General features: G+C 35.5%; 3 protein-coding genes across 8 annotated transcripts in view; 2 read left to right on the top strand and 1 right to left on the bottom strand.

Annotated features, from left to right (window-relative positions):
• Positions 1–16,396, top strand: part of LOC6052660 (mucin-5AC) — a 211,263-nt gene that overhangs the window by 31,038 nt on the left and 163,829 nt on the right. The window lies entirely within an intron of this gene.
• Positions 5,496–6,246, bottom strand: LOC119769351 (perlucin-like). The gene is made up of 2 exons (XM_038261386.1): positions 5,985–6,246; positions 5,496–5,929 (listed from the first exon to the last, which is right to left on the bottom strand). Exons 1-2 carry the CDS (start codon positions 6,234–6,236, stop codon positions 5,570–5,572), a joined length of 612 nt encoding a protein of 203 aa, XP_038117314.1. The 5' UTR covers positions 6,237–6,246; the 3' UTR covers positions 5,496–5,569.
• LOC6046846 (perlucin) lies at positions 6,563–7,184 on the top strand. Its single transcript, XM_001863940.2, has 2 exons — positions 6,563–6,749; positions 6,810–7,184. The coding sequence occupies exons 1-2, from the start codon at positions 6,645–6,647 to the stop codon at positions 7,173–7,175; spliced, it is 471 nt and encodes a 156-aa protein (XP_001863975.2). The 5' UTR covers positions 6,563–6,644; the 3' UTR covers positions 7,176–7,184.

The raw sequence follows: 16,396 nt of genomic DNA, 5'->3' as shown, positions 1-16,396 counted from the left end.
AAAGTCAAATTTTGTTCGCTCTACATCATTGCCTTGGCGTTCTCGATTGTGAGATTCCTACTCGAAATTAGGTGTCCGAAGGCTTGATTGTTGAGGCGATTGCAATTCTCTTTTAACACCTAGGCTTCCCCGTCCACCCCGGGATTCGAACTGACAACCTTTGGATTGTGAGTCCAACTGCCTACCAGCGACTCCACCGAGACAGGACCCAGCGAGACGACTACTACGCCTAACGACCTAACTTCTAAATCAAATCTCGTCTCGAAAAATGCCACCGGGACCGTCTGGGATCGCACCCAAGCCGACTGAGTGAGCATTTGTCATGATGAAAAAATATTCGTTGGCATCCCTAGCAATTTCCAACGTGTTCATCAAGCTTTTTTTTCGCCCTAGAATCTCTGTAGTGTTTCTGGTCATCTTTTTCGTCACATCGAGTTTCACTCCTTTCCGAACCAGCCAGTGGAGTTTGGTATGTGGAAAGGATTATCTGGGTCACCTCCAACTACTATGGGGCGGTTTTTAATACGTTTGTTTTGCATTCTTCCTGCACATTATAAGGATGACCATTCAGGTCTCATTACAGTTTTGCCTGTGGCTTGGGATAACTTTGGGGAGGAAAATTCTTGGAAAATCGACTATTGTTTCATAATAGAGGTATCAACAGATTTATTTATTAAGGAATTCGCTTTCTCTCTTTATCGTTTTTTTAATGTTTTGTGTTCAAAACTTCAATCTCTGCGAAAAATGTACAATTCCATGTATTATCCCAAAATGATTCCATTTTTTCACATACGCATTCGTTGTTTTTTTCTGAACTCAGTCTTTTTAAGCAACAGCGACGAACCTTTTGGCACTGTCCCGGACAGGTCTCCCATCAGTAGTTGGTCGTCTGAGAAGGACAATATTAACTGCTCATGGGTGTACCCCATTTGGCATAATGGACATTTGGCATAACGGGTTTTCATGAAGGACGTTTGGCATAATAGACGTTTGGCATAATTGGTCCAAGACATCAGGGACGTTTGGCATAATGGACATTTGGCATAATGGACGTTTGGCATAACTCGTTCAAAAATCATCAAGGACGTTTGGCATAATTATTGCTAGCTTTTTTTTTGTATTTTTTTTATATTTTTTCCTATTTTCTAACTAAACATATAATTTTACTTAAAAAGATGATTTTTTTTCAAGAAATCAATTATCTTTGTCATTTTCTCCCAATAGATGTAATTTTTCCCCTTTTTGAATATTTCTTTAAAAAAAAGCTTTAAAATGCAATTTTTCATAAATTTACTTAAAAATGTATTTAAAAATAGTTTATATAATATCAAGATATTTCTCCTTTGAAATACTTTGCTGCTAATTTTTTGTATAAAATTTTTCCTTCTCTTATTTTAAATTCAACCTAACAAAGTGACGTAAGTTTTGCCTGTCTTCAAATATTTTGCAATATAGATTTTTTACTATTTTCCCTTTTCCCTTCTTATTTAAAATCAACCTAAATAATGTATCTGCATTTTGCTCTTCTTCAAAGAATTGCAATAAGTTTTTTAAAGCAATTTTTCCTTCTTTTATTTCAAAACTTAAAGAAGACAAAATCATTCAAAAGTTGTGCAGTTTGTTTTTTTCAATATGGCGTCATCCATAAAGTATGTCACACTCTAGAGGGGAGGGGGGGGGGGGGTCTGAGCAAGCGTGACATTACGTGTTATAAGTATAGGAAAAACGTGACAAAGGGGGGGAGAGAGGGTAAATTTTGGTTGATTTTAGCGTTACGTACTTTATGGATGAAGCCTATTTTGCAATTATTGTTTTTTATGCAATCTTTTCTTCTATAAAATTCAACCTAATGGATGTACTTTTGTTTAAATAGTTGGCAAATGAGTTGTTATGAAATTTTCCCTTCTTTTATTTGAATTTGTCTCTTTTTTTTGTCTCTTTAAAGATTGATTTTGTCTCTTTAAATATTAACATTTTGCTACTCTTTAAATGTTTGACAATTGCATTATTTTTTTATGTTTTTCACCTACATCTTTTCAAAAAATCAATTTAATTATTATTTTTTTTAATTGTCCCGTCTTTGAGACTGGTTTTGAATAAATAAAAGAAGGGAACTTGCGTAAACAATTGTATTGCGAAAAAAAAACCAACAGAGAAAAAAATGCAGAAGTGATAGACATCTATAAGAGAATTTCTCTTCTTCAAGTTGAATATAAAAAAGATGGGAAAATTGCACAAAAAAAACTTAATTGCAAAATATAAAGAAAAGCCATGTCTCCATTGTCGAAGATTTGAAGGGGTTTATCTCATCTCTAAGTTGAAATTCATATTAAAGTAGGGAAAATTTCATAAAAAATATAAATGCTAATTATATTGAAAGAGGAAAAATGTAAAGCTAACAAGAGATATTTCCTTCTTTAAACTAAATTTTAAATAAAGGTATGAAGACTTCATTGAAATGCTTTATTGTGAATTATTCAAAAAGGAAACAATTTATTATTGTGGAAAAAATATAGAGATACCTTATTTTTTCGAAACAAATGATAATCTCTTATAGTAATATAAAAAAAGTAAAAAACAATACATTAACATTTGTAAAAATGAAAAATCCTTATGAAAAAAAAAAAAAACAAAAAACACTAATAATTATGCCAAACGTCCTAAATGGTTTTTGAACGAGTTATGCCAAACGTCCATTATGCCAAACGTCCCTAATGTCTTGAATCAATTATGCCAAACGTCCATTATGCCAAACGTCCTTCTTGAAAACCCGTTATGCCAAATGTCCATTATGCCAAATGGGGTACACCCGATCCACCACTACTGTTGGATTGATGGAAATCCAACAAGAAGATGATGTCAAAAGTTTCACTTATTCTGGATCTGCATTACACACTCAACATGAACATCATTTCTTTGGAATAAACCAACCTCGCATAAGTACAGTTATCCTCCAGTGGGTTGTGAATTAAGTTAAACAGGTGATCCGGATTGTCGATTTTCGGTCCGATTAACTGCACTGGAGTATAAAACTGATCTCTGTCCAGACCATCCCAGGTACAGTTCGAGTGGGTTGACATTTCACAATTTAATACGAAAAATGATTAGCGCTAGAACGTTGTTCTGAAAATTTTAAAAATTTTCAGAGGATCAAAAAATTTAACATTTTGGCTGTGATCCAGCATGGGCAAAACAATTTGGCAGTGCTGCCAATTTTTCTAAAATAAAATTGGATTTCAATTCAAAAACTACTGTACACAAACTTTAAATGTACACCGATCTCAAGGTAAATCCACTTGAAGTTTAATTTTTGTTAGTGATTATCTACGATTTCGTAAGCCGACTATCCTTTGTATTTTTTAAATAATCTCAAAATTGGCACAGATACTTATTAAAAATCTTAAAGAAACCCATATTTCTGCTTTCATATTTTCTATCATGTTGCATGTCGATATGAGGCGAAATTTGGTTAAGAACACCATTTTGTGCGGCTTTGGGGTTTCGCGATTTGATCTGTACACATCCTATTTTTCAGAACAGTAAAAACTGGTAACAAGAAGTTCAAATATCATGAATCCAAACATCATAGCATGGCGTCGTGTTAATTGTACATTCTTTCTTTTTTGAATAACGTGTTTAAATTTTATAATTAAAAAAAGGTATTTATGCGTACTTTGTAAAGATGTGTAATTTTTGTTCGTAAATTCGAAAAATTATAATAATTTAATAAGATTTAAGAAATTGTAATGCAATATTTAAAAAAAATCTAGATATCCAAGAAATTCAGTAAATTTCAACAAAAAGTAATTTAAGCGCATTTTTATCAAAAGTTTGAATTTATGTTTGCTGGTGGTGACAAAAAAAAACGTTAGAAGCTAATTCCGTAATTTAAAAATAACCTAGCTTCATTAAAAAATGTTAACCTTATGAAAATTTACCTCTGCCCGAGCAGGGGTAAATAACACGGGAATACCAAATTTTGGTATTACTTGGGCAAATAACAGCGACCAAAATGTGCCCTTGGTTGCCCAGTAATAGATGGTAAAATACCATGAAATCATACCAAAATCTTGTATGTGTAAGGGCACAACAATACCAAACCATGTTATTCCAAGGGTCTTTCACATACATGATTTTGGTATGATTTCATGGTATTTTATCATCTATTACTGGGCAACCAAGAGCACATTATGGTCGCTGGTATTTGAACAAGTAATACCAAAATTTGGTATTTTCATACCATTTTTAGTGCAGCAGTTGCAGTTAGTGAAAAAACGGAAATTATTCATATGCAACAGCCAAATCTACTCACCGGATGATTCCATGTTGTTATTCGTGATATTCTTCACCACACCGAATGCATTTGTCATTGATGAACGGCCTGTGCTTGAAGTTCTTGAAGCTTCTGAAAAATAACAAGATTGAAAAATAAGTGTTATTGAAATGAAACTGAATTGAAATTCACCAAAATTCATTAATCTGTCGATTGACTCGTTTTTCAAAGTATTTGGTTATCCCGACTTAGAGATATTTCAACGTTTTTGAAAAAAATATTAGTGGGTATATCACACTAATTTTTAAAATCACCTTTAACATTTTTGGGTTTCAAGTCATTTTAGCGCAAAATTAATTAACTCGTAAAATTTTTTTAACACATTTCCCATAGTTTCAGAGAAAATTGATGAAACCTTTCAATATTCAAATAATACCAAAATGTGCCATCCTGACTTAGAAAATTTTCCACAATTTCAAGTAATTTCTGTAGGGGGTATATCAAAAATGTTTAAAATCAAGTTTGAAATTTCCGGTTTTGAATGAAAGCATTCGCTTTGAGACATCATTTTAGCGCAAAATTAATTATTTTGTCAAAATTGGTCAAAATTTTCCCATAGTTTCAGAGGAATTTGATAAAACACTTAAATACCAAAATAATACCAAAATGTGCCATCCTGACTTAGAAAATTTTCCACAATTTCAAGTCATTTCTATAGGGGGTATATCAAAAATGTTTAAAATCAAGTTTGAAATTTCCGGTTTTGAATGAAAGCATTCGCTTTGAGACATCATTTTAGCGCAAAATTAATTATTTTGTCAAAATTGGTCAAAATTTTCCCATAGTTGCAGAGGAATTTGATAAAATACTGTAATACCAAAATAATACCAAAATGTGGTGTTCGATCATTGACAAATTCTGCAATTTTGCAATATCAAAACAATACCTTAAATTGGTATGATACCACATTTTGCTCTTGCATAATCCTTAAGACAAATTTTAAAGGGACCAGGAATACCAAAATTTGATATTGATACCAGAGAAAGGTATTATTACGCATTTCCCTTGTTATTTACCCATGCTCGGGTGTGTCGCTTATCTTGAAAAAAAAGCTAGTAAATGTAGTGAAATTTTGTGATAAATCCAAAAATAAAGACTCACTTAATTTTAATGTGTACTATTCTACAAATGCTCTAGGCATTAAAAAAGACCGGTTAGATTTTAGATTAAGGCTTTTATTTCTTTAAACAAAGGAAATAATAATGTTTTTGCTTCTATTTAGTTCAGTTAATCCTTCTAATATCCTTCGCACACAAAGTAACGATTAGCCTTACAGTTCCGATCGTTCCACTGCCACTTCATGCTCAACGTTTGATACTCATGCAATCCAGCTTCGACGCAATGCTCGTCAAAGGTGTTGTCCGGCTGGCGACGAGCCCAGTTCGAGTAGGCAACCCGCCTGCCGGTCCCATGCCAGTGGAAGTTGCCCTCGTCGGCCAGATCGCTCGCCCCCACCCACACCAGCGTACCTCCGCTCGAGTAGACATCCGAGGCATTAACGGCCGCGTACAGACTGGCTTCTTTTTCCTTGGAGTCGATCACGGCCAGCCGAAGTCCGAGGTAGTTGCAGTACTCGACGGATTTGTGCCAATTAGCCTAAAGGTACAGGTTTTTACAAGATATTTCCAAATTGATTCAAGATAATGCTTACCGTAAAGTATGGGATAACGTAACTGATGTTAGACAAAGGAACCACTTCTGGTTGTTGCGTCGTTTGTACCTCCACTTGAATCTGCAGTGCTTTATTGTAATCATTTCTTATTATCGAAAGTAAATGTTGTTGTTGTTCTCTTAGGGCTTGATTGACACTTTCTTCACTTAGTTCTTCCGATTCCTCAAAGCTATACTGCATGCTGGATGAAACAGCAAAGATCAGTACTATCAGAGCGATTACTTTCTTCATGTTGGCTGGAAGACTGTTGCGACGAGTCTGATCAGAATCTCTAAAACGGTTGAATTTATATATTTTCGACCAATATTAATGCACGTTTAAACGGAAGTTATCAGGCGTAGTATTCCAATTTCGCGATAATCCATGCTTCCTGAGAAATTAGGTATTGTTTTATGTTTTTTTTAATCTGGGTGATGCAAGTATCTCGAGAAATTGTACACGTTCGATGCAAAAAAATCCTGATTGTATTCTTGTCAGATAATCAGATGAAGAAAGATGTGGTGTTTGAAATATGCTTTTCTCACGAAATAGATTTCTTGTTAAACCAAAGTTGTATTGATTAGTGTTGATTCGTCGGCTCATATATTAACTCTCGATGCAAACGTTGCTCATTCTCATTGTTCCAAGTGTCTAATCAAGATGTACAAACTTATTGGTTTGGTCGTGATTCTGGCTGTTTCGTCCAGTCAGCAAAATCTCATTGAAAACGATTCCCAGTCGAAGTATTTAATACCCAACTTTACGGTAAGTGTTTTTTTTAATTGTTTTGAAATAAATTAACTAAATTCAATCTTCGAATAAAAGGCCAACTGGTTCAAGGCCGTCGAGTACTGCACCTACCTTGGACGGAGACTGGCAATCATCGAGAGTCCAACCGCCGAAGAGAATTTATACCGGGCGATCAAATCTTCGGAGGTCTTCGTAAATGTCAGCACGCGGGTCTGGATCGGGGCCAACGATTTGGGTGACGAAGGAAACTTCCATTGGCATGCCACCGGGAGGCGGGTCCAGTACGCAAACTGGGTACATCTTCAGCCGGACAACTGGGGAGGCAACGAGAATTGCGTGGAGGTTGGCACGAACAATGTCGGGGGGTTTCAATTGAACTGGAAGTGGAATGACGACAACTGCAACAGGCCACATTATTTCGTCTGTGAGGAAGGAAGTTGAACACACGATAGTGGGATGTTGATATCTTCTTAGAATAAACGAATGAAAAATCAAGCAAAAAAGTTTCATTAATTTCTTCTAAACAAAAATGTATTCACTTTTCCAAAATCAATACCAGCAGCTGGCGCCAATCGGCTAAATTTGACTTTGTCCCCCATGCTGATGACACGTGTCTTCGATCGAGGTGGCCTCCCACGTAGCTGGTCATGGCAAGCTGCGGGTGGCAAATTTGGTGCTGAATGAAAGCTTTCTGTTGCGTAAGTGCAAAAAACTGTTCGAAAGCTGTTTGTGGGGAAGCTTTATATGAACTAGGCAGGTTTTTTGGTTGATTTTTCGGGTTGCTTGGACCAGCAGGGGGAAGTATGGCGACACGTGTTGGTCGTTTCACAAAATCTCTTTAAGATTCAGTCAAGAATACCGCGCGGATTCAGCCACAACAATGCTTTTCCATCATCGTGGAAAAACCCCTCAACCCGACGAGTTTTCCACGCCACAGCAGTCACCACCGCGTTCACCGGTTGAGCGGTTTTGTCTGCCTTGCTGGTACACGGTTGACCGAAATGAGAAAAGCTCCCCCACACCGAGTGAGAAGCAGCTCCACATGGCTTTTGAAATTCGTTAAAATTTTAATTTACCACCTCGCACCACTCACCTAGCTAGACCCATAACTCATTGCCACCACCTACCACAGCAGAATGGATCCTAGGAAAATGGGGAAATATTTCTCCTTCCCCGAAAGCCAAAGAGAAAAAGGAGATGAAAATGCCTCCCCCGTATTATGAGGCTACAGGTAAAAGCGTCGTTGCCGTTTTGGTCTTATTAGCCACGCTCCAACGGGCCCACATCAAACATCAAAGCGGTAAGAATGTTGCGAAATTAGTATTCATTACGACGTTTTCACGACGATCACATTAATTCATCGATTCAATTTGCTTTTGGCACCTTTCCGCCATTCAGAAAAGGTGTTTCACTTGGGTCATACATTAAAGCGGAAATTTTTTTCTTGTTGCCGTGATTGTTCAGAATCAGGGAGGTCGTTCAAGAATTACGTGGTCGGATGTTTGATCAATCAACTTTGTATAACTTTTATTTTCAATTTCTTTTTAGCAGGTTTTCAACGAATTACAAAATTAACAATAAAAGATGAAATTTATTCTTTATTTTGATGGGATCATCCACAAATAACGTCATCTAAAATTTTCCCATTTTGCAAGATACACTATCCTAGGTCCAGACTCGATTATCCGAAGCCTTGATTATCCGAAGGTTTGTATGGGCTAACCGAAACATGAAAAAATCGTTTTTTTATGTTCTTGTGTTTAACATAAAGTTCGTGTTTTGCGACCCCATTTTCGACTAATTTGAATGGTTGATTTCCTGTTATATAAAAAATGTGATTTTGGCCGCCATCTTGGATATACAAATTTTATATCACTTTACAGTACACAGAAAAAAATGATGGTAATATCCATCAGGAAATGGTGACAGATTTTGTGTCAAAAAAATGATTAATTTTACCTCAGAAAATGATGAATTTTCATCAGTTTTTGATGAATATTCATCAGGTTCACATTTTACATATTTTTTATGTAATATTACTCAAAAAAGGAGGTAATATTCAACCTATCAAATTTTCAACATTCCAAAACTCAACTTTTTTTCTGTGTGGTTTAGAGGTCATACTTTAGCTTGACAATGAAAAATAAGATAACAAAATTTTTCTATGAAATTTTGATTATCCAGAGTGAAATTTTTCCAAGGGCGAGTTTGGACTGCCCTGATCTCCTTACTGTTAAAAATTAAAAAAAAAACATGAAATTCAAATTGAAAGTATTCGCTCATTCCTTCAATAATCAGGGAGCAAACTTTATTTTCAAAAATCTTCAAAATTTCAACGGAAATAGACGTACATACTCTGATATCGAATTATAAAATTGAGTAAATTTGTCGAAAATTGTCAAGCCGGCGTAAAATTGTTTGTTAATTACTAGGGTTAGTGAATTTCACGATTTCACGGACAGCGTGAAATTTGGCTATTTCCGCGAAATCTCGTGAAATTTTATGTTTGTGTGAAACTGTAACGATTTTTCTCAAAATGATTTATCAAACTCAAATAAGAATAAAAATAATCTTATGAAATACTGTAGAATTAGGCGAGTGAATACCCTTGTTTCATTACTAACATAGGGTTATTGATTATTGACGATTTCAAGGGACGGCGGGAAATTGAAGTGAAATTTATCAATTTTATCACATCATTTTTTTTTTTTCAAACTAACAACATAATAAATATTTTATCCATACAGACTATTTAAGTAAATGTTATTAGTTTACAATTGAAAAGCTTGGTATGAACCATTTGAACAATTGTTCAAATTTTAATTTTTTCAGAAACTTACTAAGTTTAGTAATTTGTAATTTATTAGAAATGATAGCCTGTTAGTATAACACATTGTATCAGATTAAGGAAGGACGTTGTGATGGTTATTTTGGATTAGTTTAGTAATATTTTCATTCGCTGTAATAAAATTTTTACTGCTATTTTATTTGAAAGGTGATTTAATTTCATATGAAATTAAAAGAATCAAGCTTTGTTTTATTCAAATTAAAATGAGTCCTGTTTGATTTTGAAGATATTTGGTTATTTGGGTGGATAACTCTAATGAAAGTTTAAAAAATACTACTTTTTTTGTTTTTTTTTTTATTTGAATTTTTCTTTCAATTCAATTCGGTTTTATTGGTGAATAGTCAAGCTCCTTTCAGCTGTGTGTTGCATCATAATCCATTTTGGAACAATTATTTCTATAACTAAAGCACTAACAAGAGCAAGAAAAATAAAAAAATGCTCAAAAATTCACTTTGAATAAAATTTTCGATTACGTTACAAATATATTCATTTTTGCATATTGATTTAAAATTTAAATTTGAATAGGTAGATGAAAACCTTTAAAATTATTTTTAATGTGCTATATGTCGCAAAAATTCAAATTGTTTAACTCATTTTGGCTGGACAAGATTGTTAAATCTTGCTTTGATATGAAATTCAATAAAATGAAGCAAATCAGCGGAACGATCCTCGGTCCCAACCTGGTCACAGCACCTAAAAGGACCTTATAAAAATAAGTTATAAAAAAAAGCAAATCAGCGAAAACTTTTTAGCTTTATTAATCAAATATTAAATAGAAGCAGTTCGATAAATGATATAAACATATAAAGAGCCCATCCATAAACCAGGTGGAATCTTTTAGGAAAATTAGGAGATTTTTTTTGTGTCTGGTTCAAATTTATTGAAAAGTGTTTTTAGTTTATTAAAAAAAAAGAAGCATAAAAAGCAGTTTCTTTGATTTCAACATAAGATTTTCAGAGTTATTTTAACATTATTCACGTTCCGCGAAATTTGCGTGAAATTTGGTAATTTGAAATTGAGGTCCCCGTGAAATTTGCAATTTTTGAGCGTGAAAAATCACTAAGCCTATTAATTACCTTCGGAACTATCATGTTTTAATTTCATTGAATATGGGAAATATACCTATCCTCGTCAATTACTTATCTTCTGAATGTTGCTTGATCAAAGCTCAAAAATAACTGTTTAGGCCATCAACTTAACCCCAACAGCCCCACCTCGAGTAACACACAATTTTATGGCATTTACTAGTCAACAAGACTAAATTTAATTCACCTTTGATCAATATTTCTATTTTGAAGAACAGTTTCTCATCACTTTGATTGCACACAAATTCACACACAAGATGAGAGATTGCAGATGTTCAAACTTTTCGCGTGAAAAATAATCCCGAAACATGTAATCAATCAGCAAGCGCTGACAAAAAAATACAACCACCCTGTGTCACTTGACGTTTTACCTATTTTAATTGAACCGAGCGAGAAGCGAAGACAAATAAAGAACAAAGGCTGGCCACCAACACCACCAGCAGCGCGTGTAAGAGTGAGCCAGTGATGCCAGAAAATTTTCTCTGTAAATGCCACGTTGCGTGAGTGTTTGCACCAGGCATACACAAGAGAGCATCGGAAGAAAAATTCTCGTGTGTGTGTGTGTGTGTGCAACCAACCAAACGGGACCACGCGGCCACTTCTTACAAATTGAGTTGTTTCCATGTATTTTTAGATCTTCATTCTATACATGCAAATAACTCGCATAGGCATTTGGAAGGTGTTAGCTCTGCCGAGCTTCGGTGACTCATTTCTACGCTGGCTAGCCGAGCGCGAGGTTCCTCAGCTTTTTTCGACAAGCCCCGCCCTGAAGAACGTTTGCACCAATCGGGTTCAAACGTTATTTAGAACTTCCGAACCCTTGTCAAATGGACAAGGACCCAGCGCGTATATAGTTGATAGTAACAGTATTCCTAATTCCAGTCATAGTTCATCAAGCCGTGATGGCGTAATGGTTAGCATTTTTGCTTACCAATCTAAAGGACGGGGGATCGAACCCTGATTCTATCGACTTTGATTTTTCGTTCTTATTTGTATTTCTAAGTCTTATACTTTCTCGTAGGGAGCAGATGGGCATCGAACCCAGGACCATTCGCTTACAAAGAGAACACCGTAACCAGTCAGCCACGGCCGCTCCTGCATCGGAAGAAAAATTCTCGTCAGCCCAAAATACACGTGGGAAATATTTTTTGTAAAATGCTTTTAAAAGGAATACGAAAAACTTTTAGTAGAAGTGAAATTAAACAGAAATGTTCACAAAAAGCTGCTCTACTGGTTGGCGTACTTGGTTTTAGTAAATATCAAGGAACACTTCAGATTATCCAACATCATTCAAACACGACCGCCTAGAAGGCTGGGAATGGACATATTTCCCCTATGTTTTAAAAATCTATTCATGTTGACTCATAAAGGTTGTAAATCTGGAAATTTAGTTTTGGCAAATTCTAGAACGACAACACCAAGTCCTTTTTTTTGCACGTGCCCTTCAAATGCCTACTAGGTAATTAGCTGTTAAAACATCTTGCTATAGAGTTTTACTTCCCGAAACCTGCTGGGAATAGACTACCATCAGTTAATGTATAATCCTGTCCACGTGCAGAAAATAAGATGAATAGTGAATAAAGCCCACTCACGGTAATACTTTCCACCTTCACGTCTATGAATAGTAAAATAGATGGACGGCGCGCTGATGTTTTCCTTTCAGAAAGGTACACGCGCAAGGCTGTGTGTAAAAGTAGGTTATGCTGGCCTTGTGCCGTCTAAGTAGGCGGACTATTTTGCTGGTAAGGTATTTGAGGGTTATTGGACTTTTGTTTAATTTTCTTTAAATAAAAATGTTAGAAAGCGATGAACAACTAATCAAAAATAATACAAAACAGGATGCCCCAAATCGGGACATTATAATTAGAGGGGGAAATTATCCCAACATGCCAAACACCTTTCACGGAAAAAGGATCCACAAAAAAATCCCTCAAAGAAAAAGTCATCAATCAAACTGCCACTTATCACAAGTTGACGAGCGCGCGCGCTGGGTGATGAAAGAAGTACGTAGTCCACTCCCTCCCCCCTTCATTATTATGGTGTGATGATGCGTGTGATAAAGAATGTTGCTTTTTTTCGACTTTGTGATAACGTCTTTACTTGATTATAGCTGATGGACCATCCGGTGATTAGGCGTCACCGGAAATGGAATGGAAATTTGAATAATTTCTTTTGAGAAATACAATTTTATCTCGAATCAATTCGAATTGATTCGAGATAAAATTATATCGTCACACAAATTCATACAATTTTCCATCTGGTTGTCTGTGACTGGCATGATATTTATTGGGGGTCATAATTACGTTGTTAGTACGGTGCGGAAATCGCACCAGATGGTTGGGTTTATGTCCCGAACATAATCAGCTAGATGATGGTGATGATGATAATGATGTGATGGCCCCCGATGAGGGCACAAATGTCCCATTTTCTTCGGAAGATTAAGGTTGAGGATTCCTGAGCTGAAAATATTCACTTGATGCCATCAAAGTTGGTCGAAATTGTCATAAAATATTTGATCTAGTTTTTTGATGGACAAAACACTCATTTATAAATTTAAATCCTTTGTAAACACAAAAGCGTGATTTGTCAACATTTCCTACTGTGATTTTTTTTACAGTGTACTTCAAATGTTAAGTCTCACATCTGAAGAGTCTGTGACTTTGGAGTAGCCACTAGGTGGCACTATCATCGATGGTAAAGAGAACCATGACTGTAAGATGACAAGTACTTCCTGAAAGCTTAGCATTATTATTTTTCTGAAATCTATTCGAAGAGAAAATATACAATTCTAGAATCTCCATTAATTCCAACCTAAAGTATAATCCAAAGAATATGTTGCAATCAGAAACAAAACATGGTAAAAACCTAAAAAAAAACTTAACGACATATCATATAAATGGAATAAATTGCAACCAATTTGATTCAGCTACTTCTAAAAAAAAAAAAAAACATTTATGCTGATTAAATGATAATTATCCAACTTATCCTGTAATAACACGAATCTTCTGCAAGTTGCTGACCAAGGTCCGAGAATCCGGCAAGTAATGTCATTTCTTCAAAAGGTGATGAAGGGACATTCATCTTGTACACTTTTTTTTCTCTCTTTCTTTCTCGTTGACGCCCTCCTGAAAGGTCGCTTGGGCTGAAACACGGTCCTGCTTTCTTCTCCAACCAAGCATGTTTAATTGGAGCAGGGGAAACAATTAAATTACATGACTCGGGGGAAATTTATTACCTCTCGTTGTTATTCCATCTTTATCCAATTTGGGACACACTTGTTGAGGTTTCAGAACTTGTCAACTTAGAAGAACTCTGAATTTGCTTTTTTTTTTCTTATATCAATGCTAGTGCGTCCATCGCGGGAATTCTCGGGACATTTTTTTTTTCTGAAATCGGGAACCTTGAGTCCCGGGAAATTTTATAATCTGCCCGGGATTGCCCGAAATTGAAAAAAAAAACAGAAATCTAATTTAGGACTGGAAATTCAGATTTGGTTGTGGAAATAGAGGACAAGTTGAAAACATATGCTTGTACAAATATTTTCAAAAGTATTTGTCAAGCATTCCTTCTCCCTTCCTTCAAAATCGGCCTGAAAAATCAAGGGGATTTTCTTTTTCAATAAGCTTCATAATTTGTGAGTCTATCCTGCTCGTTCCCAATGTAAACATCAACTGACGCGAGCAGGATAGACTCTTTGTTTACACTTTGACATTGGCCCACACACAAAAAAAAAAATCCGAATGTTACATCATTTATGATGTAACACTTTTGCACGTCATCAAACATTTAAATTTAAATGCAATTTGATGTAAATTTGCAACAAATTATACGTAAAAACATGATTTTACGTGTGATTCAACCGTTTCCGTCGAATCCCAAGTTTACATCAACTGAGATTATATGCACCCAAAGGAAAAATATATCTCAAAATCTGCAACATTGGATTTGCTGCAGAAAATGTCATATTTTATAACATTTTTTGCAGCAAGCCCGTAGATCATTTTTGCCCGCGTGTAAAAATTTCAGCGATCTGCAGTTCTCACCAACACATATAAAGCTGGCCCGTCTCCGAGCAACACTCCAAAGAGAAGCATATGTTGGTGCCCTTTTCACTCACTTTTCATCAAGCGTCCATGGCGCGGTGGTAGCGTGTCGGATCAATAACCAAGAAGTTGGTGGTTCAATCCTCGTTCTACTAAGTGTTTTTTTGTGAAATACAACCAAAAAGCCGTCAGTAATATCGATAATTGTCGGTAACGGGCAAAAATGTCATACTCCTATATCGCAAAAAATGCATGAGGACAGATTTCATGCAGATTCTGATATACTTTCATGCCGCCATGCATCACAATCATGCGACTGCCACACCCAAAGGAATGATATATCTCAAAATCTGCAACAGTGGATTTGCTGCAGAAAATGTCATATTTTATAACATTTTTTGCAGCAAGCCCCTAGATCATTTTTGCCCGCGTGTAAACATTACAGCGATCTGCATTTCTCACCAACACATATAACGCTGGCCCGTCCCCGAGCAACACTCCAAAGAGAAGCATATGTTGGTGCTCTTTCACTCACTTTTCATCAAGCGTCCATGGCGCGGTGGTAGCGTGTCGGACCAATAACCAAGAAGTTAGTAGTTCAATCCTCGTTCTATTAAGGTTTTTTTTTTGTGAAATACAACCAAAAAGCCGTCGGTAATGTGGATAATTGCCGGTAACGGGCAAAAATGTCATACCCCTATATCGCAAAAAATGCATGAGGACAGTTTTCATGCAGATTCTGATATACTTTCATGCCGCCATGCATCACAATCATGCGACTGCCAGTTGGGTGCAGTTGGGTGTGTGATTTATTTTTTTCGTGTCGAGTAAATTCACTATTTTATCTGTGATTTTTTCATCAATCACCGTAAGCTGGGGCAATTCCAGACAAATGTAACCAATTAAGACAGCTTTCAAGCAAAATCTTTCGCATAAAGAGCATTAAACATTTAGCACAAATGCTATGGAATCATACTGAGTATGGTAGAGAAGTGTTCAAAGTCCTTGAAGAAGAAGTTTTCATAACATTTTGTAAAAGTTTAAATAGTTAGTTAACTATAATTAAGAAAATGTTGATGAATAGAATTTTTTTTTCTCAAAGTGTCATGATTTTCTCAATGAACATTACAGTAGTTGTTTGGTAACTGGGCGTTGTTAAACTGGGCTGCTTTTTAACCCCTTCCCGCCCAGAGCTAAATCAAGATTTTTTACGTTTTTCTACATTACTTGTAATTGGATCGACCAAATTAGATGAAATTTTAATGGTTATAAGTTAACATTATATATAAACTAATGCAGGTTAAACCAGATTGAAAAAATGCATGGTTGAAGAGAAATTCAATTTTGAAGCCAAAAATTAGTGGTGCTCTGGGGTAACCATGGGCGTTAAAGGGTTAACTGGGCGCTCGATAACTGGGCCGTAGCCCAGTTAAAAAGCAGACAAACGTCAAAAAACCAAAACAAACCAAAATGACCGAGGGGTTAATGGATGCAAAAATCATATTCAATAAATTAAAAAACTTTTTTCAATCTTTTGTTTAATTTCAAGTTACAATTAAAGAAATATAAAAAGTAAGCATTGCAGGTAACTTTTATTTTTATATTTCATTTGGAAAATATTATGCATCGGTGGTCCCCTCGTTATTTTTTGTTCAGCCCAGTTACCGAACAACTACTGTATTTCGA

The sequence above is a fragment of the Culex quinquefasciatus genome, chromosome 3, assembly GCF_015732765.1.
Source record: "Culex quinquefasciatus strain JHB chromosome 3, VPISU_Cqui_1.0_pri_paternal, whole genome shotgun sequence".
NCBI classification, from domain to species: Eukaryota; Metazoa; Arthropoda; class Insecta; order Diptera; family Culicidae; genus Culex; species Culex quinquefasciatus.
The sequence above is the reverse complement of the archived record's forward strand: the minus strand, read 5'-3'. Positions and strand labels throughout refer to the sequence as shown.